Genomic DNA, 26,317 nt, shown 5'->3' on the forward strand with positions numbered 1-26,317 from the left:
CAATGTCCATGTGACAACACAAGTTCAGCAAAGTTTTTCTTTCTAGAAAAGTGACTGTATAAATTTACTGTAACAGTTTGGGTTTTTTCTTTTCCCTTGTGCTTTATCTTTCTCTTACTGGGATCCCTGCGATGTCTATCAGTTGCCTGCAGTGGTTCCTCAGTTCTAGAGGTGTCAAATAACCATTCATATTGGTGTGCCAAAGGAGAATGTCTCTGAGAGTTCAGATTCATGCTGTACACAGTTAGCAGGATGCAGGAAACAGGATACAGGAAACATTGATGTTACATCTGGCTTCTGCTTTTCTTTGTTTACCTTTTGCTGAGTTGCACTCAGTGTGGTTGGATTAGGTGCACAGAGCTCACACTACATCACAGAAGCACTGAGTTAGCTCATTTGGTTGCAAAATATCCTCCAGCTAAAATTCTTACAATACTGGTGGAAGGGATAATTTTTTTTTGTCTACATAGAACAAATATATAGCATTCATTCCATTACTCTTCAAATATTTTACCCTTCTCAGGAACCAAACCTGATCAATGAGAACAAGTAAATTCAATTAATTTATATACTGCATTAAACAAAATCTAAAAGGAAACAATGAATTAAAATAGATGGAAATGATACTTATGAAAACAAGCAAGTGACAAAAAGATGAACTCATCACGTCATATTTATAATATCAGATGATGTGTAGGGAATGGCAATCAGTGGTTCAGTTTCTAATCAAATCAATCATTACCATGGAGTACTTTTCAACGGTCGATCTTTTCCAAACAGCTTTAAGTATTAATCTCTAACTAGCAACAACAAAAAACTTATTTACCTTGAAATAAACAGTAGGTGTAAGGAGACTGGGAGCTCTAGCTCTTCAGGCATAGTTAGCTAGTCCAGTTGTCAGCTGTCCTTCAGAGGGATGGTGCCATGATGTGGAGGATCCATTTGGTCTTTGGCTGGGATGGCACATGATGCAATGGGTCAAAAATGAACACATCCCACATCAGAGTGAGATGAACGACCCATCATGTTTGATCAGGCCCACAACATTATATAGGGTTAGACCCACTGTCTTTTCCCTCACAGGAGGCTACACACTAGCAGCATGGCAAGCATCTGATGTATCACTGTGCTGCATTGAGATGAAGGCTGGTTACAGTCATCAGTTGTTCTATCAAATACAGGATCAGATTAATAAACCCACAAAACAGCACTCTCTTCTTTAAGGCTATATACATAGGCCCAGATGTTATGAAACAGTCTGTCTGAAAGAGATTCACAGCAGCACAAACTGAGCCTCAGCAGCTGCTTGTGGTGGCATTTTACTTTATGCTCCACTGTTCCACTGATCCTGATCTCAACCCCAGTGAGACTATAATAGAAGTAATGCTTCAGTCCAAATTATCACTAGTTTTCACTGTTTTTCAGCCTACTACACCTGTGAAAAGTGACTCCAAAGATCTTATACATTCCTCCCTGCAGATAATCGCAGAATCACAGACTGGGGAGGGTCAGAAGGGACCTCCAGAGATCATCCAGTCCACAGGTGGCGAAGGAATGAATCCAGGCAGGTTTTGCAAGTCTTCAGAGGACTCCACAACCTCTCTGGGCAGCCCATTCTAGTGCTCTGATACCCTCAAAGTAAAGAAGTTTTTCCTTACATTTAAGTAAAACCTCCTGTGTATTTAGTTTGTGCCTGTTGCCAACTACTCTATGAAGGTGCAAGGCAAAAAGCAGGCAGAGTTCACAGAAAGGTCAGCTGCATCTTTAGACTTCATTGGGGTAGCACCTTTGGTGGTTCATCTCTTCTCCAGGTGACTTGGGGCATAACAACTCCAAGTCTGTATTTCTTTCCTTCAGACTTTCACAATTCTTGATGACTAGCATGAAGTACAAGATGAAGAGGTGTATCAGAAATGATGTGGAGGTAGGGGAGTGCCGTGGGAAATTAATCCTGATTTCATCTCACTGAAGTCTATAGAGCTGATACAAAAACTTACCTGACTGTGAGACCAGATACTAAATCAATGCTCAGCTTTTTATACATAGGAGCACTTCTTGTGCAGTTTGTGAAGTTTTACTGACCTAGCCCTTCTTAAGCAAAATGTTTTTAGTAATATTCAGACCTTCACAAATAATCAGAAAAATAAGAGCTGTTCAGAATCATGAATGACAGAAATACTTGCTGTTTTAAGCGGGGACCATTGCCTTCCTTTAGAACACACCAGAGAATTGCAAACTACCATTACGTTTTCACTTTCACGAGCAGCAAGGAGTCTTTGTTAGCAAGAATACAGCCATCAGGAAAGGTAAGAAGCTGCCACAGTAATGAGTTAATTTATATTCAAATGGACACAGAGCTGTTTATTTTGCTTGGCTGCTACAGCTCTGTGAATTGCTTATCACTCAGAGATTTAAAATAATTTATGAAACTAGAAAAAACCAACAAACTAAATACCATCTCCTGATTAATCCGGATGTGATGCAGAGAGTTTCTGGACCATAGCTACAATATTGCAGAGGCAATCAAAACATTGTTAAGTGAGATTTTTTGATGCTTAAATATACTAGAGTTGGAGGAAATAATAAAAATCTCTACAACAGTTTCTGGAAATGAGAAATACATTTTTGGAACAAGTAGTGTTGTATGTGGTCAGCAAGAGTAGATTATTTTCCACAGCCTGATACTAAACACCTATAGAATATCTCATGAGGTGACATTTTGATACAAACATTCTTCTCTTTTTTGGCACCTACTACCAGAATGGTGTTACACACTTACAGATTTATTTCCTTGTTGATAGCAAACTGTATTATCTGAAGGACAGTCATGGCACAGAACAGAGAAAATGATGCTACAGTACAATTCAGAATAGATTCTACTGCGACAGATTGACCTGGAACTGAAAAAAACCACCCTTCTGGAATGGAGAAGGACTCTTATCTCCCGCCTTTTATTATAGAATCCCCTACTGAAAGTTCAAATCCCTAGGTCTGTAAGGCCTAAGCAGCTGGAACTCAGCTGTTTTATGATTTGCAGCTGCAAGCAGAATGGGATGAACTGTTATTTTGCCCACCGATATCTACAATACATGTGTTTTATGGAAGTACTAACCCAATTAGCAAAAGCCTCCAAGTGCAGGTACTAACACACGATGAGTGCAGAAAGATCTCAGAAGTTTCCTCACAGGTTGTAAACTCTACTTACACCTTGAAAAGATCAAGGTTATTTTTCTCCACATACAAGAAAAAGAACCTTTTGTTTTGCAGAAAGAAATTTTCCTAGAAGAATCCCCAGTTTTTGCTCATGTGTGTTGCCCAATGACTGCTGCTAAAAATCAGTGCTGCTAGTTCAAGTGTCCAAGCTAGGCATTATGCTCTTTACTGCTCAAATACTCTGAGACCTTATTAACATGAGTAATGCAGCATCTTGGGCAAACATATTGTGGCACACAACTCCCCTGAGCAGAGTAGACACAGCAATAGTACATCACACACACTGAATCAGTAATGCAATTTAGAATATGAATTGAGTCTTCAGAGTCCTGGCAGCTCATAACTGTTGCTTCCAGAAAGGCCTCTGAGTGTTACCATACCCATAAAGACTCCATGTGCTTGCTAAGAACATGTCTGACAACTCAGCCTGCCTTTAGTGAAAGCTAATTTAAGCTTCAAACCTAACTTTTCAGGGATACTGCATTGTATTTTCAGACTTCTCTGACAGCCTCTCTATGCCAGTGTCTCTGCTCTTTCATCTGTTTAGAATCTGCTCCCATTTAAGCTTTTACACTTTCTAAGCACATTAGAAAAATCTCAGTTTACATTCTGGCAGGTCAGGTTGATGAATCTCAAGCCAAGCTCCAAGTATTTTGACCTAAAATGTAGATGGAGCACAAAATGTTTGTACATAGTGTCTGTAAGTCCTTCCCATGAAAATACATTCACAAAAAGTCTTCAGTGAGTAAATATTCAATGGGGAAAATATTCAATAATAAATCCATTACTTATATTTCAGCTTTGCATTAAGGCGTAGGTGAAAAGGAGTCACCAGATACTAAGTCTGATGTCCATGCAGCCAATTCCTCCTCTTCTGTGGAGGCAAATGGATACTCCATTGCATCCATGTTTTCTCTCAGCTACCCCCTTCTTCAGATGTCTGTTCCCAAACTCTCACATACTTCTCCTCCTTGTTCCCAGGATTTCCCTCTCTGTGTCCTGATCCTGATTTGAAAGCCAGCTATTCCTATCCCTGAAACAGTAATTAGAAAAATCCATAAGAAAAGAATAAAACTAGGGAAATGTAGGGAAATGCCCTTGGCATCTGTGATTGCTTTTGTATGGGAGAGGTTGCAGTGCAATGCATTGCTGATGGCAGTAGAGGTGAGCCATGCAACTGAAGTACAACAGTCTAGATAGATTTCAGCTAAGCAAACAGACATAGCAGCCTTACAGTGACATGAAAAACTATCTGGACTTGTGCTTGTACTGAATAGTTTTCCAGAGATCAGCTCAGCTGCATCACTCTAGTGGCTTCTGGGCTGGAATTTTTACGGTGTTTGCTAGCTGTGACAAAGGACCTACAGGTGAGATGGAATACCCTGGGATATCTCAGTTAGCATAAGCTGCCTACATTTATGCAGCTTACTGAAGCCCACATCAGTTCTAATGGACACATAGGTACTTGTACCAAATTTAGACAGCGATATTCAGGCAACTAAATTTTGATGTCACAGCCTGTGAATTAGGAACTTGACACAAGTCAAGGCTGACATACCTAATGTTGCCTGAAAATCTGAACTGGATTTACAGAAATCTGTGGGAAACTTTAGAGCTTCAGTTGTAATCCTCCACAGTTTTGAGTCTCCCACTAATTCTGCCATTCCAGTGAAGATTCCTTGATATTTCAGTGCATCTCAGATGGTCCTGGATGTCTGTTAGTGAGCTCAGAGCTGAGAAGAGCTTGCTCACTCTTCTGATTTCTCTGAGGTTTGAGAGCCCTGAACATCATAAAGTAACAACTAATTAAATTACAGAAAGTGAGAGAGCCTCTTGGTTTCACCATTATGAAATTCCGTTGTAGTAACTTCAGAATTTTGTGTTTAATATTCAATAATCTGTCAGCATGGTTCTGAATTTTATAGATTTGCTTAGAAATCTCTTATGTGACAACAGGAAGTGTTAACTTTAGGTTTTAACTATAGCTGGCTCATTTTCATACCACCTGGTGGAACGATAAATACTTGATAGCAATGTAATGAAAAGGTAATCATGCTTCTTGGCCACAGTGGTGGAACGTGGAACAAGCAATAGGATGCATATCTGATTCTTTGCATCCAGATGTTATTCAAAGTAATAATTTCTTTCTGTTTTTCTGTCCCTTCACACTAGCTTGGCAGACCAGACCAGGACTGAAGCAGAAAAAGACTGACAATCAGTGGGACACTGTGAAAGAAAAGACTAACTGCTGAAACAAAGCTTATCACAAGTTTCAATTCTTACATGGTTGGGTCTTAGCTGTGAAATGACATCATTTAGTTTAGGAAAGTGGAATATTTGTCAAGAGATGCCAGTAGAAGGCTGATGTCCAATGAGTAACAAAACTGTGAAGAGAACAGTCAATTTCTATACTCCCGGTTCCCTAGCTGAGCTTCCAGGGACTTCAGTTTGCTTTCAGCTCCAGAAGAGTTGATGCTGCTCGCACTGACACATATTTAATACAGATAAACTCTTTGCTTTCATGGACATCCAGTCCATGCAATTCTCAGCATTCAACTTGTTTAGCAAGAAGAACAAAACTGAATTATTGAAAACTTTACAGCAGTCTAAATTATAATGGTTAAAATTACATGAATTTCAGAAGATTTAGCATAAGACCATAGGAGCCTGAAAGGGAAAAAAAAAAAGAGAGAAATCATGATTGATGGGCATGACACTACTCCAGTACAGAATACTAAAGAGTACGAAGCATGATAAATCAATGAAGATGACTTGGCTTGCAAAAAAAAGGTTGAGAAATGTCACATTTTTCTAAATTCCTGAAGGTCTGGAGATGAGTAATTAACATAAAGAAGAGATGTGTCCTCAAGTCTAACGAGAGAGGAACAGTACTGATGTGAATTTTATAGAGTTTAGATTGTGTGATGGTCACACATAGTCCTGTGCAGTACTTAGAAAAGTTAATGAACAGAAGACAAAAAAATGATGCTGATAAAAGATCCTGACAAGAAGGTTGGGAAATGGTAAGTATTAAATAAATGTATTACAAGGACAAGCAAGGAAAAACTGTGACTAGGTAATATTTTATCCTGTGACAGTGCTTTGTCTCTGAGAGGAACATAAATTGATTTGAGACTGTTGAGATTTAGAGGACATGTCTAACATAATGGAAATAACACCTCAATACTGAGAAAACAGGAACAGTACATCAACATGATAAGCTAAACAAAGAAGATTATGGTGTTGACAAACGTGAAGGACCTTGTGGACCTCATAGCTGACCTAAGCCCAAAAATTAGCATTTTTAGAAAGACTTGTTAGAGTACCCAGCCTAGCATTTACATCTCTCCTTTTTAAAAATCAGCACTTAATGCACAAGGAAGCAAACCTTTGGATCTCTAAAACATCTTCCTCAGTGTGCCCCATATATCTCAGTATGCCCATATAATCACAAACACTCCCCCCTATGAATTTATGCTTAGAGACCATAGCTGGCTGAATGCAAGAGTACAATTATTTAGTGATGGTCATCAAACTGGATGTGAAGTTTGCTTTTTCTTTGGGGTTCCCACAGAACAGGTAAAGAGTAAGACACTAAAGGTAGATCTGTATGTTCTTTACCAAGCTACCATATACTTTTGAGGGTGTATCATCCCAAACAACTAGAAGAGGAAATACTTTATAGTTTTGGTTTTAAGTCTTATGACCCAAATTTAAAAGTGTAATTCATGCCACAGGGATCAACAGAAAATGTCTTGTTTCAAGGAAAGAGGAAGGAAAAGGTTGATTGAAATCAGATCTTCTAACAAAGGTCGGTTTCACTGATCAATGGTGATTCACTACAGCCATATTTGTGAAAAGCAGCTGCATTTCCAGAAGGTATTGAACATTTAATTGGAGAAAAAGGAAATAACTCATATCTCAGATGAAATTTCTATTTAAGTTCTAGTCAAAAAGACAAAAAACAACAACCAAAATAACCAAACCAAACAAAACCAAAACCAAGCCAACAAACAACTAACAACCATCTAGTATTTAGCAGGACTAATACTTAGGAACTGCTAGATATTAGAATTTTCTGGTAGTGTGGACTGTGAAGTAATTTATGGTATTATAAGCTGGCCTTATAATGAGGTTTCTCATACTGTAAGGAAGTGTTTTAAACGTAATAATTAATAGATTCATAGAATGGTTTAGGTTGGAAAGGATTTTCAAGATCATCTAGTTCCAGACTAAACCAATTACAGTCTCATTCTAGTTTCAACAAAACTATATGTCCAGTTACTCAGAATTTAATCATTCAGAAATTATCACTGAAATTTGAAAAGATCAACAAATGCACAAGAGAAAGAAAAAAGAAATAATATATCTTTAGATCTTCTGCTGAACAGTTTTTCCATGAAGAATATTCTGAAAGCTGTGTTTTACTGCACAAAGACCGACCTTAAATGGGAGACATGACAGACATCTATAATTCTCCTTAATGTGGTAAAGATTATTTACTGTTAATGAGAAATTAATTTTTCTTCATCCTTTTCCTAGTATGAACAAGCTAGAAATGCAGCTGAGGTAGTTTCCTCTTGTCCTACTAGTTACTTGGAAGAAGAGACCAAACCCCAACTACAGTCTCCTTTCAGGTAGTTGTAGAGACAGATAATCTCCTCCCAGCCTCCTTTTCTCCAAGCTAAACAAGCCTAGTTCCCTCAGCCACTCATCATAAGACTTGTGCTCTAGACACTTCACCTGCTTTCATGTTCTCTGGACATGCTCCAGTAACTCAATGTCCTTCTTGTATTGAGGTGCCCAAAACTGAACACAGTATTTGAGGCGTGGCCTCATCAGTGCCAAGTACAGGGGCATGATCACTGCCTGACGCCTGCTGGCCACATTATTTCTGATGAAAGCCAGAATGCTGGTGGCCTTCTTGGTCACCTGAGCACACTGCTGGCTCATGTTCAGCCAGCTGCCAAACAGCACCCTCAGGTCCTTTTCTTCTGGGCAGCCACTCTGTGCCAAGCCTGTAACATTTATGGGGCTGTTGTGACCCAAGGGCAGAACTCAGCACTTGGCCTTGTGGAACTTCATACTGTTGCCCTTGGCACACCAGTACAGCCTGTCCAAATCCATTTGTAGAACCTCCCTACCCTCAAGCAGATGAACACTGCTGCCTAACTTCTTATGGTCCTCAAACTTCCTGAGGGTGTACTTGATCCCCTTGTCCAGATCACTGATCATTAAACAGAACTGATCCCGATACTGAGCTCTGGGGAACACTACTTGTGACCAACTTGCTCAAATCCCATAGCCATTGGAAATTTTTATCCTTGAGAAAGACCTCAGGGAGGAGCCATCTGTCTTCACTGGAGGAGGGCTTGCCTGACCTAGGTACTCCTCAGAGGAAGGAGGGTAGCATGCACCCTTGGAAGAAATCAAATAGAGGGCCTCCACCAAACTGCTGTTACCTACTTTGACACAAGAGGGTAGTTGCAGCTGTTTTAAGTAAACAGTTTCTCATGTTAATCATAAATATCTTAAGAACAGTTTTCAGCTAGCAGACTGATACCCAGATTGTAGGTCAGGAACTGTGCTTTTGTTCTGCTGAAAAAAAGGATCGTCTCACTAGTGACTCCTTAGAGAAGTGTTTACATAACTCAAAACATATTTCCTGAATCCCTAATTATTCACTCTCTGGTTTCTATCCTTTCAGCTCTGTTTTAGACCACTTTTCCCAACCCAGGTCCTTTTCATCCATTTCTACAAGCTTTTAATGAACAACTGCTTGCAAGATTCCTCACAGGAAACATGTTTTGAAATTATATGCTTAATTGTCAGCACAGGAAATCAGACAGACTACAAGAGCTGGGTATTAAGGAAGCATCTTTCCATCTACCTTGCACATGGACAATTGAATCACCTTTGCTAATGATGATCTATATGGAAAAGCCTAGACAAGTCCCACGTTTCAGATCATTACTATCAATAACAGAGACTTTAAAGAGAAGACTCTGGCAAGAAGCTTGCTCTTTGCATAGCATATGGAAGTGTTACATAATGGCTTTGAGGTAAACGTGGAGAACGAAAAATAAAAGGTGGCAAAACAAATCTGCAACAGGATCTCATTGATTTTGCTAATATTCACAGTAAATGCAATAAAATTGTTAACCAATGGCATCTTACTGGGAAAAAAAATGAGCGACAATGCCATTAAGTTTTGTGATGAGAAATTGTGCTGAATTTGCCTTCTTCATCGTGATGTCATGCTTAGCTGATTATACATAATGATTCAAAAGCACTTTGGCAAGTTCAGGCTGCATTCTTTGCTCTGTGTTTCAGGAATTAATTTACACTGACCGAACAGAAATGTTTCCTGCTTGCTGATGCTTACTTTATTAAGTATTCTGCATCGCTGTTTATCAGTATAAAATCTCCCTCCAATGACATGGACCAATGCTGCTGCCATGTGCAAACTATTGGTATCGATTTTATGTTTTCTACAGGATCTTCATGAAATGTGTAGTGTAGCCAAAAGCCAAGAACTTATCCTAGAGCAAGCTCATTAAAAATAAATTTCCTCACTAATTTTCTACATATAATTATATTACAAGATCAATCACCTGCCAATTTTTTACATTCAGTATAAGCCATACTAATTTCACGTGCTTCCATTTCTAAGCAAGGAGTGAGGTTGTTGCCTTACAAAAGTCCATCATATGAAGCAATTAGCTTTTATAATCAAGCTTGTAATATTAATAAGATATTAATATATATTTAATCTGAAATAATCTATTTTCTGCAAGTCCACATTTATAACTTCCCTTTCCTGAAGAAATCCAGATTTCTGTCTGTTGCAGCATAAATGGGATTCCAGATGCAGCAATAATGCACAAGATGTTGTTCCATGCTTCCCTCTAGTGCATGGGCAGGACTCATCTCACACATCCCTGTCCGGCTGTCTGGTCAGCTAAGTTAAGGTCTTCAGACAGACTTCTCTGTAATCAGTGCAGCAGGATGGGCAAGCTCAGGGAAGAAGCTGATAAAGCAATGACTCAATGAAATGATGTCATCTTTTTTTGGGAGTCTATTTTCTACCACTGGTTGCAGGGGTTACTTTTTGAGTAGTTTAGACTAGAAATCTAACTTCTTAACATTAAATTTGCAATTCAAATACAAACTTTTGACAGATGAATTTTTAAAAACTTTAACAATCAACAGGGAAGAAAAGGGCTCTTTCAGAATGCTACTCGTTTCAGCTGCATTAGGTGTTTGAAGTCTCTGCATGGCACCACAGAGCTGCCTGCCTGCTGTCCAGTTCAGAGGAAGCCTGCCCTGTAACTGTCTCACAGGATTTCTCATAACAACTGCTGAGCTGAATGCGGCTGCAGGTATTGAGAGGCAAGGCTGTGGAGACAGACTAAAGTATGTACCATGTAAAATAGTTTTAATTTCTTTGCCTCTAAGGAGGTGTAAAAATGCATACTCACAGTTACCTGCCATGCCTTCCAAGGGGTCATTTTGGACCGAAACCGCTGGTTCTCCTTTTAACACAATCCATCCTAACTGCTTCTATTAGGATAAAAAGCTGGATAAAGTTGGAAATCTGGTCTAGAGTGAGCAAGTTACAAGATTAATCTCTTGATTAATTAAGATTAAACTTAGTAGAAATAATTGCTGTAGTTGATGTCCATGTAGTGAATACTGGCTGGATAATATCATCTAGCGGTTCCGCCCTTGGAGTCCGTCCCACAAGCCACTGAGATGTCTCAAGAGTGCTATGTAAATAACTTCTCTTTCTCTCTGAGAAGTACTGTGGAAGAAGTTTAAAATGATCCAGATAGTGATTTACTACATTCAGTCAGAGACCCTTTCTTTTAGCCCCTTGGGCCTCCAAACATGAAAGAGGTGGAGAACCACAGAATAATATAAGTGTTTAGATGGAAGGGGACTGTTGGGAGTCCAACCTCCTGCTCAAAGTAAGGCTAAGTTCAAAGACTGGGATGACATTCAAGAATGACAGATTATCTGCATTGCTCAAACGAAGGAAGAAGGAGCCAGAATGACAAGCAATAAAGATACAAATTGAGGAAGGACCTGACTATGACACAGATAAAGGTACTGAAGCAGAATAAAAATTGGATGGAGACAACTGCCTTTGGCTGTGTCACATTTGTTGTCTCTCACTGGCCACAGATCAACGCCCTGTGAATTTTTCTTCTTACAGACTGCTGTCTGGACTGCTCTAGGACTTCCTACTGATGTAATGATAGCATCCTTTGTTTTGGTTACAAGCTGAGAACATTACATTCTTGAGAACATCGCACGTTAACTAGTACGAGGCTTAAAAGCAGGATCTTCTGCTACACTATCTCACTATTTACAAAATGAAAAGGAGCAAGTTCCTCCACTGATCTCCTGTCTCCTGTGCTACTTCAGAGAGACGAGTACTCATTTATACTGCACTAGAGGCACCGCGTGACCCCAAATGCCTAAGATCACATTTACTGAGAACAAGTAGTTTACGATACAGAAGCTATTTTACACAGATAGTAAAGAAAAAGATGTTCACTTTGTATTGACAAAAGTAGTTGAGCTACTGAAATATATGCAGAAATTTCCCATAATCAGCAAACCCTTTGTATGATATTAACTAATCCCACAAATATTAAAGACTTTTTTTTAGTCTTTAAGAAAGAAAAAATGTTTTATTATTACTGCTATATCAGCATCACTTTCCTTTTAAAATATTAGCCGATTTTTTGGTAGGGAGAAAAACAACTCATTGCTGAAATGGAGATTCATGTCTAAATTGAATTTCATTAAGATCATTAAAATATTTTCTTATTCAAAGGTTCTGCTTTTATTTGTCTTTTTCTAATTATCACAGGATCTTTGGAAGTCCTCTCTCTTGAACACATGAAGTGCAATAAGAAATGCTTACATTAGAGAAAATGTTTTCTGAAAAAAGTCTGTTCAATATAATTGGCACCTAACTGAAGTATACTCAGAAAATAAGGTGACCCTAGGAACATGTGCACAGAAAGTTTGCCTTCTTTTAGCTAATGGCAACAAAAGGTACAAAAACAAAGTCAGGAAGTTTCTTGTATACACTGAAATACTGTTCCAATTATGACAAATCTGGCTTTGGAAAGCAATTTAGGAATCTGGTTTAGGAGTCCGCTTTCAGAGTTTGTGCCTGACAGCTTTGGCTTCCATGTCCTTTTTGATACTGTAATCTGAAGGTGACACAGCAAAGGTGCGTGTATTCTGGTGTTGGTTTTGATTGCGTTTTAATTCTGAGTCACCCAACAGCTTCCCCAGAAGGGATATGTTGTCTTTAATAAATGCATGCTCTTGGTGTATTAAAAAATTAGTAAGTCGAGCACTGTTCCTAGAGGACAAATGTAGTCATTGTTAAAGCCTTCCTTCCCTTCTGAAGAATGTAAAGAAAAATGGCTTAAAGAATTGTTTAGGGAGAAATACCTCATCTAGGAGACTAATTTAGTTGCTGAGTTTTTACTGGATAGGCAAACTGTAGGAGCCAAGAGAGTTTTATGTCTCTTTTAAGTGGTTTAGGAAGTGCTTGACGATCACAGAATTGGAGAATGACAGAATGTTAGGGGTTGGAAGGGACCTTGAAAGATCATCGAGTCCAACCCTCCTGCCAGAGCAGCATCACCTAGAACAGGTCACACAGGAATGCATCCAGGCAGGTTTTCAATGTCTCCAGAGACTCCACAACCTCTCTAGGCAACCTGCTCCAGGGCTCTGTCACCATCACAGTAAAAAAGTTTTACCCTGTGTTCATGTGGAACCTTCTCTGCTCCACCTTGCACCTGTTGCCCCTTGTCCTATCATTGGACATCATGCAGCAGAGCCTGGCTCTGTCTTCCTGACACTGACCTTCACATCTTTATAAAAATGAATGAGGTCACCCCTCAGGCTCCTCTTCTCCAAGCTAAAGGCACCCAGCTCCCTCAGCCTTTCCTCACAAGAGAGATGTTCCACTCCTTTCAGCATCTTTGTGGCTCTGTGATGGACTCTTTCAAGCAGTTCCCTGAGGTCCTTCTTGCACTGAGGGGCCCAGAACAGGACACAGTATTTCAATACGACAATCTCCCCAGAGCTGTGTCTTGTGTCTGTAGCACAATAGATCATGTACTCACTTGTTTCATAGTGTATTAGCTTACTTTATTACTATTAAATATTGCACTATTAGTACAGATCACCATGCCACAAAGTCTACACAATGTACTTTGACAACAGGTTTGGCAACCCAACAAATTTTTCTTTAACAGGACATAACATTATACTGAACCAACAGCAACATTGTTCAACACATTTAGACTAAACTTCAGACATGCTTTAGTACACAAGCACAGGTTATATGTTACTTTTGGGAAGTCTAGGTCTGTGGTTCTCTCTCCTTATGAGGGATCTCACCCAGATCTCCTCTGAGGAAGGACAGATTCACTCAGAGCCTTGACTATGGACAATTAGGAAATAAACCTAGTTCACTGAGATACACAAGACAACCCCATTAGTTTTCTGATAAAACTGCTTGCAGTAACAGGGGAGACACTTCTCTGGTCTGGCCAGATTCCAGTGTGGGCAAGCCAAAATGTCTGGTTTCTCAAACAAACTGTTCCTCAACTAATTCATCCATTAATAGCAGAAAGACTGAAATCAGTCCGCAGTGCTGCCAGTAGATCTCTGAGATTCTAAAGTGACGTGATCTTAGCTAGTGGACATGAATGTGTCCTGCACTCCTTAACAGCGAAGAAGCTGCCTGTCCTGAAGGCAGAATTCCTGCAGCTCTGCACACAGCCTAGGTGCAGGGCAAGCCTCTGTGTAGACCTAATAATAATGTCTGACTGCCTACTGTATGTAACCTCATGCTTGGCATAAGAACTGAACAGCAAAATAGCCTCTGGAACAACAGAGATTACCACTTTAGGACACGCAATGATAAGAATCTGAGTCTACTCACTTGTCTATCCTTTGGCTGAAAGGGTTTCTAAAGGGATGTGTTTCTCCAGAGTGCAAACCGAGTCCTCTTAATGCAAACACACCCCTAGGAGAAGTGTCCCCATAAATGTTAATATAAGCACTGTTTAACTTTAATACATATTATATAAGCCTACATTAGAACACAGTGTCACCAATAATATAAGTGAAACAAAATGCTTGCTAATAGCCATTTAAAACCTTCTATGCAATATAAGTAAAAAAGACTTATCTAATGCTTTGCAGAACTGTCCACAAATGTACCACCCAGTGCACAAACATTACTAAGAAAGAAGCAGCAAACCTGTAAAACTACCACTTTGAAACACAATGAAATTAGGACTACTTCCATTAATACAGTGTAACAGCTACTAACTATTGTTGATGTCTATTTTATCAAGAATCCATATTCATTAAGGAAGTCTATGGTTTCTTTTACTTTTATTCAGAAATATGGAAGCAATTGCACTGTTCCACTGCTAATTAGCTATCTGAAGTCCTCAGCACAGAAGGACATATGGAGTGGATCCAGAGGAGGGCCATGAAAATGACCAGGGGGCTGGAACACTTTAGCTATGAGGACAGGCTGAGGGAGCTGGGGTTGTTCAGCCTGGAGAAGAGAAGGCTCCACGGAGTCCTAGTATCAGCCTTCCAGTACTTGAAAGGGGCCTACAAGAAGGTTGCACAGGGACTGTTTCCAAAGGCTGGCAGTGATAGGACAAGGGGCGATGGATTGAAATTAGAGAAGAAACTATTTAGATTTCATGTTAGGAGCAAGTTCTGCACCATGAGGGTAGTGGAACACTGGATCAGGTTACCCAGGGAGGTAGTTGAGGCCCCATCCCTGGAGATATTCAACGTCAGGCTCTACAAGGCTCTGAGCAACCTGATCTAGTGGAACATGTCCCTGCTGACTTCATGGGTTTATACTAGATGCCCTTTGGAGGTCCCTTCTAACCCAAACCATTCTATGATTCTGTATGAGAAAAGATGAGAAAGTCTCATTCATGTGAATTTTAGGACAACTCCTGCCATGATAGATTTGTCAATCCATATGCTACTGATAGATGACCATTTCTCTTTCTAGTCAGATTTACATTGAATCCCTTCATAAACAAGGCTATACTTGTAACTTATTTTTTTAGTTTACCTGCTATAACATGTAAAATATTTATTAAAATAGATGTTATACTAAATGATTACAACAAGATGCTTAAAGAATATTTCCAATTACTCCAAATTATAAAACAGTCTCGATGTGTAGGACAAAAAAAAAGATGCAAATAATTTGAAGGTAACTAGGACATTACATAGCTCACAGCTAAAAAAGTACTCTGTAAGGTGAGACATGGCTTGAATCTGGAAGGCAGTGCTTCCAGGGGTTTTGTTAATATAACAGGAGTTTCTTGCAAGCTAACAGTATTTTCTAAATTTTTCCAGATATTTTATTTCTGGAAATGACATAGGCAAGACAGCTGCCCTTATGAAAGACTGTTATGAAAACATCTTGCACTTAGGGAAGAGAGGAAGGGACAAGGGGCTAAGGTTAGGAGTAGGGAACGGATAACATGGCATCTAACAGCAAAATCAGTGAAGTGGATAATGCAGCATGAATCACAATGTTTTTGATCCTTAAATATTTCTGGCATAACTCCAGAACAGCAACAAAAACAAGGGGGAAAAAAAAGAAACAACTCAAAAGCCATCACAAGAAGGAGATGATTACAGAGAATTCAGGCTATAGAAAGTTTAACTTAAGATGTCATATAAAAGCTCATAATTTTGAGATGGAAAGAAAAAAGGTCAGCTATAAACCTTTGTTTTCCTCTGGTTTTAAAGTAGACAGACGAAGGAACAACAGAGCACTTCATATGGAGATGGCAAAGCAAAATGATTTGGTGAATTGGAAAGAGAAAGTGAAAGAGGATGTTTTAGCAACATATTGCACAGAAGTTTACTTCACTGATTTCTAGGTGTCGGTGGTTCATTTGGTTCACATCAAATGGGCCCTAGGTTCATAAACACATTCCCTTTGTGGGATGAAATGTCCCTCTCAAACAATAGATACATGTGACACTCCAAAACACAGCAGGGCTAAAAATGTATCTGTTGGATAGACCTAAGTTCCTGCCAACATTAGAATACTCTCAAGAAGTAGAAGAAAAGGAATCAGCAGCAGAAAGCAGGAGAGATATCAGATCTTTATCTCCCAGTACCCTGTGTCAGAGACACCAGAAAGAAGCATACCTTCATGAACAAAGTAAGCTCATACAGAGTACCCATAAGAAACAGTTAAACCAGGACTGGGCTCCTTTAGGAAGTGACTGGAAGGAAAAATATACCAATGACTCAGGAATGTGAAAGACTAGCAACAGTAGGATTAGAGAAAACCTCCATTAGTACCAAATCAAAACCCCACACCATCCCCCTAACAATTTCCTCAAACTCTCAGCACTGTTCACTAGAAAGTCCCGAGCTGCAGATGAACAAGCCATGAGATCTCCACTTTGCACCACATACTCTTTTAATATTTTGAATGAAGAACTGCAGAAGCAGGGTCAAACTCTAGAGTTTTTCTTGGTAGGCTCTGAGGTCATGGAACCAGGAGATCAAAACTGCCTGGGCCAGACTAGTGTTAACAGGACGATAGTGCTGCCTGGAGCCTTACCTTGTGCAACTTTCCCAAGACAGAGGACAATTTGGAGGAAAAAAGTATGAGCTTTCCTGACTGGAGGAAGTGGAAGACATCTTATAGGAAGCCTGGAAAAAAAAATATTTCATCTCTGTGGTGGAGAGGTAAATCTGAGAGTAGTCCATGAAAAGGTAACCTTTAATTGTACTCTGCTCAATTTGAGAAGCTAGGATTATTCATTAATTTCTGGCTGTTTTGGAAATTGCTGATGCTTCATGTGATGTACAGTTGTCTGCATGATTAAATTCTGCCCCCTCATCTTGACTGCTTGTGCACTGCATGTGGCCCATGCTGTCTCCCGTATCCTGTCAGGGTGGAACTGGATGCTGGCTTATTCCAGTCCCATGCTAGGAGTGAGCTAACAATTAAACAGTGTGGCAGTTCTCTGGCTCTGTTTCATTCTGACAGCCTCAGTCTCTCAGAGCTTGCTTGGATTCCACCACTATGAAATAGCTGTCTAAAGTAGGAACTTTGGATTCCACCACTATAAAACAGCTGTCTAATTTAAGAACTTTGTCAGGCTCCCACGTTTTGCATTTCACTCACAGCACATTTAGGAGTTGCCATAGCTTCATGAACCAGTCCTAGCCTGTCTTCAGATTTCCTTACAACTGTATTTAATACATAGTCTTGATGGATCTGCATTGGAATGTGTCAGTTCTTGTCCAGATAGGAACATTTCTAGGGCTGTGCTGCTGTCTGCAGGTTCATACACCAAAAAAAGAGATACCTTCCAAAAGAGATGGCATATGTCAGACACTTGGATAACTCAGTATAATATTCCAAAACCAATTTCTGATGTCCTAATGAGTGAATATTTTGCTTTACACAAAGTTGCTACACACTGCTTCAATCACTTAGTGCTTGTTTTCAGAGCAGTTCTGGATTAATGCAGAATTTTTGCTCTACCAGCATTCAGAAAGTTTGATTTTTGATAGCTCTTCCACACTATTTCAGCAGCCTATACTCAATGCAGCCTGCTGCAGAAGCTGAGGATGAAGTGTGAAAGCTGAAGCAAAGCTGAAAAGGGCTAAATCTGTTTGTGTATCTTGTTCTTCCCTTCTTTTTTTCCCCCATGTATTTTCCTTTTAATTTTTTAAACTTTATCTTTTCCACCATCTTTCACTTCATTATTTAATTTTTCAGTATAAATAATTTTTTCAGCTTATAGTAATTAATGGAAACTGCTGGTCAGTAAAGAAGGATGCAAAGAACACCTGACTAGGCAGTTCATCTGTGTTTAGCAAAGAACCTGATTAATAAATCAAAAGATTGTAAGATCTCTAGACTTACAATATCCTAGCTGTCACCTAACCAAGTCCTGCTCAGTATTTTCTTAGATTTACAATTATATTTTCTCCATGATTTTTTCTTTTAACAGGCAAAGAAATTAGTACTTCTGCTTCAAAAATTTTAAAATGAGTGAAGTACAAGTTCAGGAGGACTTCCTCCAGTTGGGTTGTACCCCATGGCAAGTCTCAGTTTGGTCCTAGTGCAGACAGGCCTCTCTAAATCTGAGTAGTGCTATTGCCTCTATCTTTTTGAAACATGCAGATGTACTCCCACAGCATACTCTGGCCATTTACCCCTTAAGCTTGAGGGACAATGGCTTTCTGAACACTGTAGCATGAACACCATGTGCATATGAGAGAAGCTTTTTTTCCTGTCTACGATTCTTTTCTTCTATAGTGAAAATACATCTCATCTAATGTCAGTCTGTTTCTTGGTTACAATATACATATGACTGCTGGAAGAGAGAAAGTAAGTCACTTACAAACACAGATTTGCCACAGTCAACTATGCAGACAGGCCATATTCATATTGGAGACCGAATATATTACAAGGCAACACACAACCTTATGCAAAACACATTCTTCCTCTTCCACAGGCAGGAATCTTAATCTTAACTCTTTGATCTTAATCTTAAAAATGAGATGCTAAAGACAGCATGCATCGGGTAATGATGGAGAAGGATGGCATCCTTCAAGTGTCATTACACAACATAAAATAAAAACTGGATCCATGAGTAATGAGAATGTATGCCTTGCTTTACTGGTGCCACAGGCTAAATATTTTAGAATCATAGCAGGTTTCTTTAAGTGCCAGAATTTTGTTTTGTATTCAAACTATCTCACATGTCCAAACCTATGATCCGTTTCTTATTCACAATGTTTGGGACAGCCATGTACATCTGAACCAGCCACTCTCAATTGCTTTCATAGTAGTCAAGCAGAATAAACACTTTAAGGATAGATCTGACTTATCTGAAACACCTACATTGGAATGACATGAACTACACCCTAGAAAGGCCGATGTCTGCATACGGACTACAGAAGGAGACGTGACACCAAGTGACACCATTACAGATGCATATTTGCTCACAGGGATTCCCTTTTCCTATGAATTTATTAACCCCCCCCCTAGGCTGTCACCTTAAACCAGTTCTCAGTTAAGCTCTGATTTAGCCATCTCTCAGGCGCAGTATACTGTATTTTCTCACTCCTTCGGAATCACTCAAACAAACAAGCCTTTCCTTCTTTTCAAACAACCTGGCAGTAAGGTACATTCCTTATTTCTAATGTACAGAAATTCCCAATAGTAAAGTTCCATTTGTTCTGTATCATCCCATTAAGTTTAATCACAAATAGTTGCTGTAGTCTTAGTCATTGTTTTATCACAAACAAAACATGCTCTCTTTTTCTTCTCTGTATTCTCTAAAGCAAGCAACCATTCCCCATTCTAGCAAGAGGGTTAAGACTCAAGAACTGTATTTGGGTCTAGTATTTTATGTCAGCTGAGCCACGGTACCTATCAGTACCTCAGTTTTTCATCTGACAAAAGATGGTCTAAGTTTTTCCTGCTTTTACTGAGGGTTGAGCTCAGTGCATATCTCCTATCTGCCAGAGTGATGTGTGAAAAAGAATCACAGCTTAGTTAATGCACCAGAACTTGTTAAACTATTGTGCTGAGCAACTTGTTTTGATCATGAATCGATGCTCTAAGAAGAAATTCTCTTGAGAGAGAGGAATCATCCTCATGAGCTTGAGTACATTGCTGCTTCAGGGATTTTGTACTATTGTCCTGCACTGATTACTGAAATAGATATTTTGCTGTCTATTATTACCCAGGCTTGTTCAGCATACTGGATTTCACACTTCACTTCTCTCTGAAGCTTGGTGTCCTGAATTCTTTTCCTCTAGAGGGGGATTAGCTTGTGATTTTCAAAATACTATCCTATCTTTTGGGGTTACATTAACCCTTTTGTCAGTATCTTCAGAAGAATTGGTTACTCCAGTGTTCCAGATTCTTAACAGATGTTAAATAAAAACAGATTTAATAGTAGGACCTTTGCAACAATTAACTTAATCTAGCATTTTAGTGACACCAATTAGCCTTTACTTCTCACACTTAATTTAGTTTCACTTCAGAGAAATGTCAGTCTCTTATAAATTGTTCTTTTAAATATAGATATGTAACTTATTTGATTGACTATGTTAATCTACAGTTATAAATATCTTTATTATTTCTGCAACTTGATAAAATGCTACCGTGTTCCTTGTTCTAAGGATCTATAGTGTTTCTAACAACAAACATTTGGCATATACAGATACCAAAATTTCACATCCCAACCTCTTCCCTTCAGAAGAAAAGAAATCAGTATTTTTGTATAGAATCGTATTTTTTTTCTTTTGAAGCATACAGTAATGTACATCCAGTGATGTATGAATACCTTTAGAGGAACAAATATCTTTAATTAAAGAAATTCAATCATCGTGCACTTGAGGTAACAATAAATTGTGATGGATGCTCCTCTCAGACCACCCAGATTCTTTGGCTCAAATATTAAAAGCTATGAATTACTTTTCACTGTCAAGATATTAATGCTTCTGTTGTAACTGCTTCCTTATAGACAAGTCCTGACCCTCCTCTTTCAGTGGTGTACATTCATCCCATGTCAAGCTGGTCAGAGAACCTAAGTTACTAAAAGCTTTTTAAGCTCTTTTTTTTTTTTTTTTTTTTTTTCCAAGCTGGGAAAAATCTACTATGGCTCTTGGTTGTTAAGAAAGAAACAAAACCACTGCTGTACACCACTTTGACGATGAAGAAAAAGGAGGCACAATGGCTATCAAACCCAGTAACCTCATAATGGGCGAATAGGTTCCTCTGATTTGGATATACCTTAATGAATCAGTATGTACAATTGAATCTAAATCTTGCAGCAGTTCTTTGAGACTGTAGGAGTTTGCTGCAGACACCATATTGTGAGGTGAAGGTCTGGTAGTCCTCTAGTTTTGCCCTTATATAGAGGTGGAACCATTGACACTCAAAACACAAAAAGGAATGTACAACAAACTGTTAGATTTTGCCTAGAATAATTAAATGCAGACATACTTTTCCAGAACCAGTATTGTTACCTCCCGCAACATGGAAATTGCTTTCCAGTTTAGCACACAAGATGCAGCGAGCAGATGTATGTCTTACGGTTTAGAACCTTTTACACACATTGTTGTAATTGTACAGACTTTCCAAACTTACCTCCTCTATGGATAATCAAAGAAGTTTCACTTCCAACAGGACATTCTTTAAGTATATCCACTACTTCTGCATGGCTCAGGTTCTGTACATTCTGCTGGTTGATCTCAACAATGAGGTCACCTTCACACAAACCAGGACATCCCTGAATGTCTAGAATTTGCTTCACCCTCTGTCCTGTAGGACTGTCTGCTATAGTGAAGCCAAAGCCCTGGGCCCCTTTCACAATGGTTAAGGTCATGAGTTCAGCTTGGGTGGCCCCAGAAGAAGCCATTGATACATTATCATCATGGGCAGGTGGTGGGAATGTGCTATCAAGCTGACTATCTGCTGGAATGGAGTGCAAGGAGTGTGGTGGTCGATCTGTTACGTCTGGAACAGACTGAGAAGTCCTAGAAATGTATTCCAAATAAGTTTCATAGTTATGTCTTCCATTTACCACTACCGGAGGCCTCTCCATTACTGCAAGGGGTGGCACCATGCTGTTGGCAGGATCTTCAGGATCAAAGGGCAAAGGGTATCCACGACATAGCACCAAGTTGACACTCTGACCAATAGGAACAGACTGGAAGAGTTTGACTACATCTGCGTGAGTATGTCCAAGGACACAAACTTCATTAATATAGACAATGACATCACCTAGAAAGAGGAGAGAAAACAAAAAGTGACATGAGACAACTTCAGTTACTGTACAGGCAGGGCTATTCAATATATTTTTTAAATGACATGGAACTGTACTAAAAATTGAAATAAATTAGATCAGCATACTGCTGAAATAGTGGGGACATAAAAGAGTCAAATTTCTCTGTAAGCTAAGGCAATACAAATGGACAATGACAGCATTATTTCTTTTTTCTCTAGCAGCTCACAGCTTGAAACTTGAGCTGGATCCAGACATACACCTTTTCTTAACATTTCTTCCCCGTTTTTCACTCCTTTCAGTGGAGTCCACAGATTAGTTCTTTGTAAGACATAATGGCAGTTAATTTTGAGGGTTGTCAAGAAACACCATTGTTTGATGACGAGTAAAAGCAACAGACAATAAACACGCATGGATGTAACAATCAGTGACTAGGGCTGCAAGAGTGTTCATGCGTCAGTGTAAGGAAGTATTTTTCTCACTGGTCATGATATTGACTGTTTCTATTAAATGTCATTACTTGCCATCAGACATCCAGGACCACTGCAGTCATTTCCCGCTGTAGGCATGAACTAAAATGCATCTTGCACATTGTAGAGATGCCTAGTAGCATTTTGTTGTAGCCACGATAGTTGAAGGACAATGACAGAACCAATTTAATGGGTAGGTATAATAACTCAATGTCTGAATATCAATTTAACATTTCCAGCTAAAGCAGTTGGTCATATAAAACCAAAAGCACCAGGTTTACCATCATCTGCAACTCTCGTGCTCCAATCGGAGCATATACGAAAGTAGAATAGTTTAAGGCAACAGGCTGTTTATGGGTCTCTGTATTGTTCATCTACCAGCTTCTGTTGCTGAAAAGTTCAAGTTCCTCCTTGTTGGTAGAACGGATCTATATTTTTATAATCATAAATATTTTAATGGTAATGTTAAGGTGCACATTAAAATAAAAATGAGCTATCAATACAAAAGATATTCAGAACAATTTGCTGATCCACAGTCAGTTTCCACTTTAACAAGACATTCTGAATCTTTATAGCAAAGAAGGATGTTTAGCTAGAGAATTCCACAAGTTATTTTACTAAGTGAAGATCATCTCATTATCCTACCATTAATTAGGAATAAGAAATCCTTTACACAGACGATGCCGTGAGGCATCTCTGAGGTGCACAGTTCAATAATTGACCTCTCATAACACAACATTTTGTAATGGTATTTGAAAATTCAGCAACAAAATGAGAGCGATTTAGGGAAGACAAGACAGCTTGTGGGGAATTGCTTCAAGCGCATTTAGGAAATTACGTCTTTCAAGTACTTCAATCAAAGGATCTAATCAAACACACCAAGGGGAAAAGAGATCATCAAAATGCCAGTGCAAGGGCTGTTCTGTGTGACAACAAAAGGCAAAGGCTGCTTCAATGTGAAAATGAAACGGTCAATGCCCACCGATCAGTCTGCCTGACAACCTGGCACTAATTAACTGCACATGCACAAATTGTGACTCAAAGAAAGAGTTCTTCAGACTGTGTCTAGGGGAAAAATGCTGAGAGCTTGTTTAAATGTTTTTGACTGCTACTCACAGAAACCTTAGGAACAGCAAATATTGTCTTCAAAGTGCATCACAAATAGATTACAAACTCTAAGCAAAAGCAGACAGGTCACTTGATAGGCCATGCTGTAAAAAAACTCCCGCGCTTCGGTCTCAGGCAGTTGAGTAAAACAGTTTTCCTAAGTAAAAATTTAAAAGGCAGAGAGAATGTTCTGCGCTAAACTACCATGGCAATGGCTATAATTCGTGGGGATCTGCTCATGCCTTGGTATAGTAAGATCTTACCTGCATTCTCATCCCTGGCTTCATGTTAGCAGTGAGGCTGTCTTGCTCACAATGGGACTAATACTGCTGAACTGAAACCTCTTCACTGCATGCTTCTGTTTCAGTAGCTTATGCTTTAACGGTATCCCTGCAAATTTCCAACCTATGCAGTCCTTGTTTCCCTGAGTGCTGTCAATGCAGATATGTGGTGGGAGGATACCAAACTGTTTGTTCAATCCTCTCTTGCAATATTTAAGCAGGGTGCAAAATGAATATGCATTTATTGTGTGGGGCAAGTAAAAGGCTGTTTTTTTTCACCTCTTCACTTCAGATATTTGTAAAGAATTACAGAATATTAGGGGTTTGGAAGGGACCTTGAAAAATCATTGAATCCAACCCCCATGCCAGAGAAGGATCACCTAGACTAGGTCACACAGGAATGCATCCAGGTGGGCTCTGAATGCCTCCAGAGATCATCCATGATATAAAACTTAATATGCCTTTAAAAAAATAAATAAAAAAAAAGATAAACCGTTTGAGCACATAGGTCTCCAGTGACAAGAAATTAGGTTGTGTACAAGGAGTGCAGTCAGGAGATAAACAGGACAAGCAGCAGCTTTCCCCAGTCACTAAACAGGCAAAATGGAGCATTAGAAGGTGTTGGGTAAGAACTCCCTCTTCATATAATGACCCTTTATTATCCCTCATAACACAGTAGAAAATTCTGCGGCATTGCCTGAATCAACATTTTTTAAGGTCTTTGTGGTTTCTGAGGTATAAGATGAATACTGTGTCCAGGCACACACTGAAGCTGTAATTCACTCACAGCTAAACTGCTGTTTGGGACCCATAATGCTGTACTGTCATATGGAGAACTTACAGCTGAAGGTCAAAAGGGATGGGAAAAAAGGCAAGAGTTTCTGAATTCAACTCAGAGAAACAGCTACAGTGCTGTTAAACTGGGAAGAAAGTTTCAGATGATGAGACATGAAGGAGGAATGAAATGGGTTAACTTCAAAAATCCTTCAAATTAATCTCTGGACTGTAGGAGTTCCTCCAAATCTAACTCATTTTCCAGGCTGAGAGTTCCTCATTGCTGACACAGAGAGAAGGAACCACCATTTAGTAGGAAGAGAGATATGTTAAGAGCATTACAGAGCCAGTGCCGTGCTAATGCAAAGTTCAAAACCTCTCTACTTTAGGAAAACTCCCTGAAAGGTTCCTTTAGCATCTTTTCTGCCTGTTCTCTCCTCCTGTTTCTAATAATAATGGGTGCATATGGACAAGCATAATATCAATCCTCTTTATAATTCCTGACTGATTTTCTGAGCAAGCCATAGTCTGCCTCCAGAAATCACAGTTTTGCAGTGAGTGGGTATAGTTGAAGTTATTCAGAACATTTATATTAAGCATGAAACTTTTGTTGGCTTTTAGAATTAAACCTACTAAAATGACTGGAACTTGCTTACAGAATCACAGAATGGCTGAGATTGGAACAGACCTCTGGAGGTCATGTTGTCTAATCCCCCTCCTCAAGCAGATTCACCTAGAAGCAGTTCCCCAGGATCATGTCCAGGTGGCTTTTGACTATCTCCAAAGATGGAGAATCTGCAATCTCTCTGGTCAATCTGTTCCAGCACTTGTTCACATTCTGAGTAAGAAAGGTGATGTTCAGATGGCACTTTCTATGTTTTAGTTTGTGCCCATCACCTCTGGTCCTGTCACTGGGCATTACCCAAAGAGTCTGGCTCCATCTTCTTGGCATCTCCCCTCCAGCTATTTACATATCTTGGTTCATGAAGCCCCAGATTATTTCACTTCTTCAATTAGCTTTTTTGCTGACCATTCCTTGTTTTGCCTAAATCATAAAAACACAGAATCATTGCAGTTGTTTCAGTTGTTCAGATGTTTAAGAGCGCTGAGTCCAACCATTATCTAAATCTAACAAGTCTGGTGCTAAGCCACATCCCTTAGCAAAATATCTCTGCCTCTTCTAAACACCTCCAGGGACAGGGATTCAACTACCTATCAGGGGAGCCTGTTTCAGTGCTTGATAACTCCTTCAGTGAAGAACTTTCTTCTAATGTCCAACCTAAACCTGTCCTGGTACAACTTGAGGCCTATGAGTTGTTACTAGGGAGAAGATACCAACCCCCACCTCACTACAACCTCCTTTCAGGTAGCTATACAGAGAAATTAGGTCTTCCCTCAACCTCCTTTTCTCCAGGCTAAACAACTATTTCATTTTATTTGCTGATCTCAAAGCAAAACAAAACCAAAACCTAAACAAACAAACAAAACACACAAAAAACCACCCCAAACCCAAAAAAACCACCAAAAAACCAAACAAAACCCACAAACCACTAAACTATTGCTATCTTTAGTTAATTTAGTGACTGGTGAGGAAGTCTGTGAGCCT

The 26,317-nt window shown here is 39.3% G+C and overlaps 1 protein-coding gene across 9 annotated transcripts in view; it reads right to left on the reverse strand.

The window, feature by feature from the left end:
• The window catches only part of MAGI2 (membrane associated guanylate kinase, WW and PDZ domain containing 2), a 675,431-nt gene that overhangs the window by 90,968 nt on the left and 558,146 nt on the right, over positions 1-26,317 (reverse strand). For 8 of the 9 annotated variants that reach the window (XM_054178157.1, XM_054178158.1, XM_054178156.1 and 5 more), the window contains one exon: positions 21,443-22,078. The exons of the other annotated variant lie outside the window; for it this stretch is intronic. In XM_054178157.1, the coding sequence (XP_054034132.1) occupies positions 21,443-22,078 (636 nt within the window). The remainder of the gene's footprint in view (positions 1-21,442; positions 22,079-26,317) is intronic. 9 annotated transcript variants of the gene reach the window in all.

Source organism: Dryobates pubescens, chromosome Z (assembly GCF_014839835.1).
Source record: "Dryobates pubescens isolate bDryPub1 chromosome Z, bDryPub1.pri, whole genome shotgun sequence".
Lineage (NCBI taxonomy): Eukaryota > Metazoa > Chordata > Aves > Piciformes > Picidae > Dryobates > Dryobates pubescens.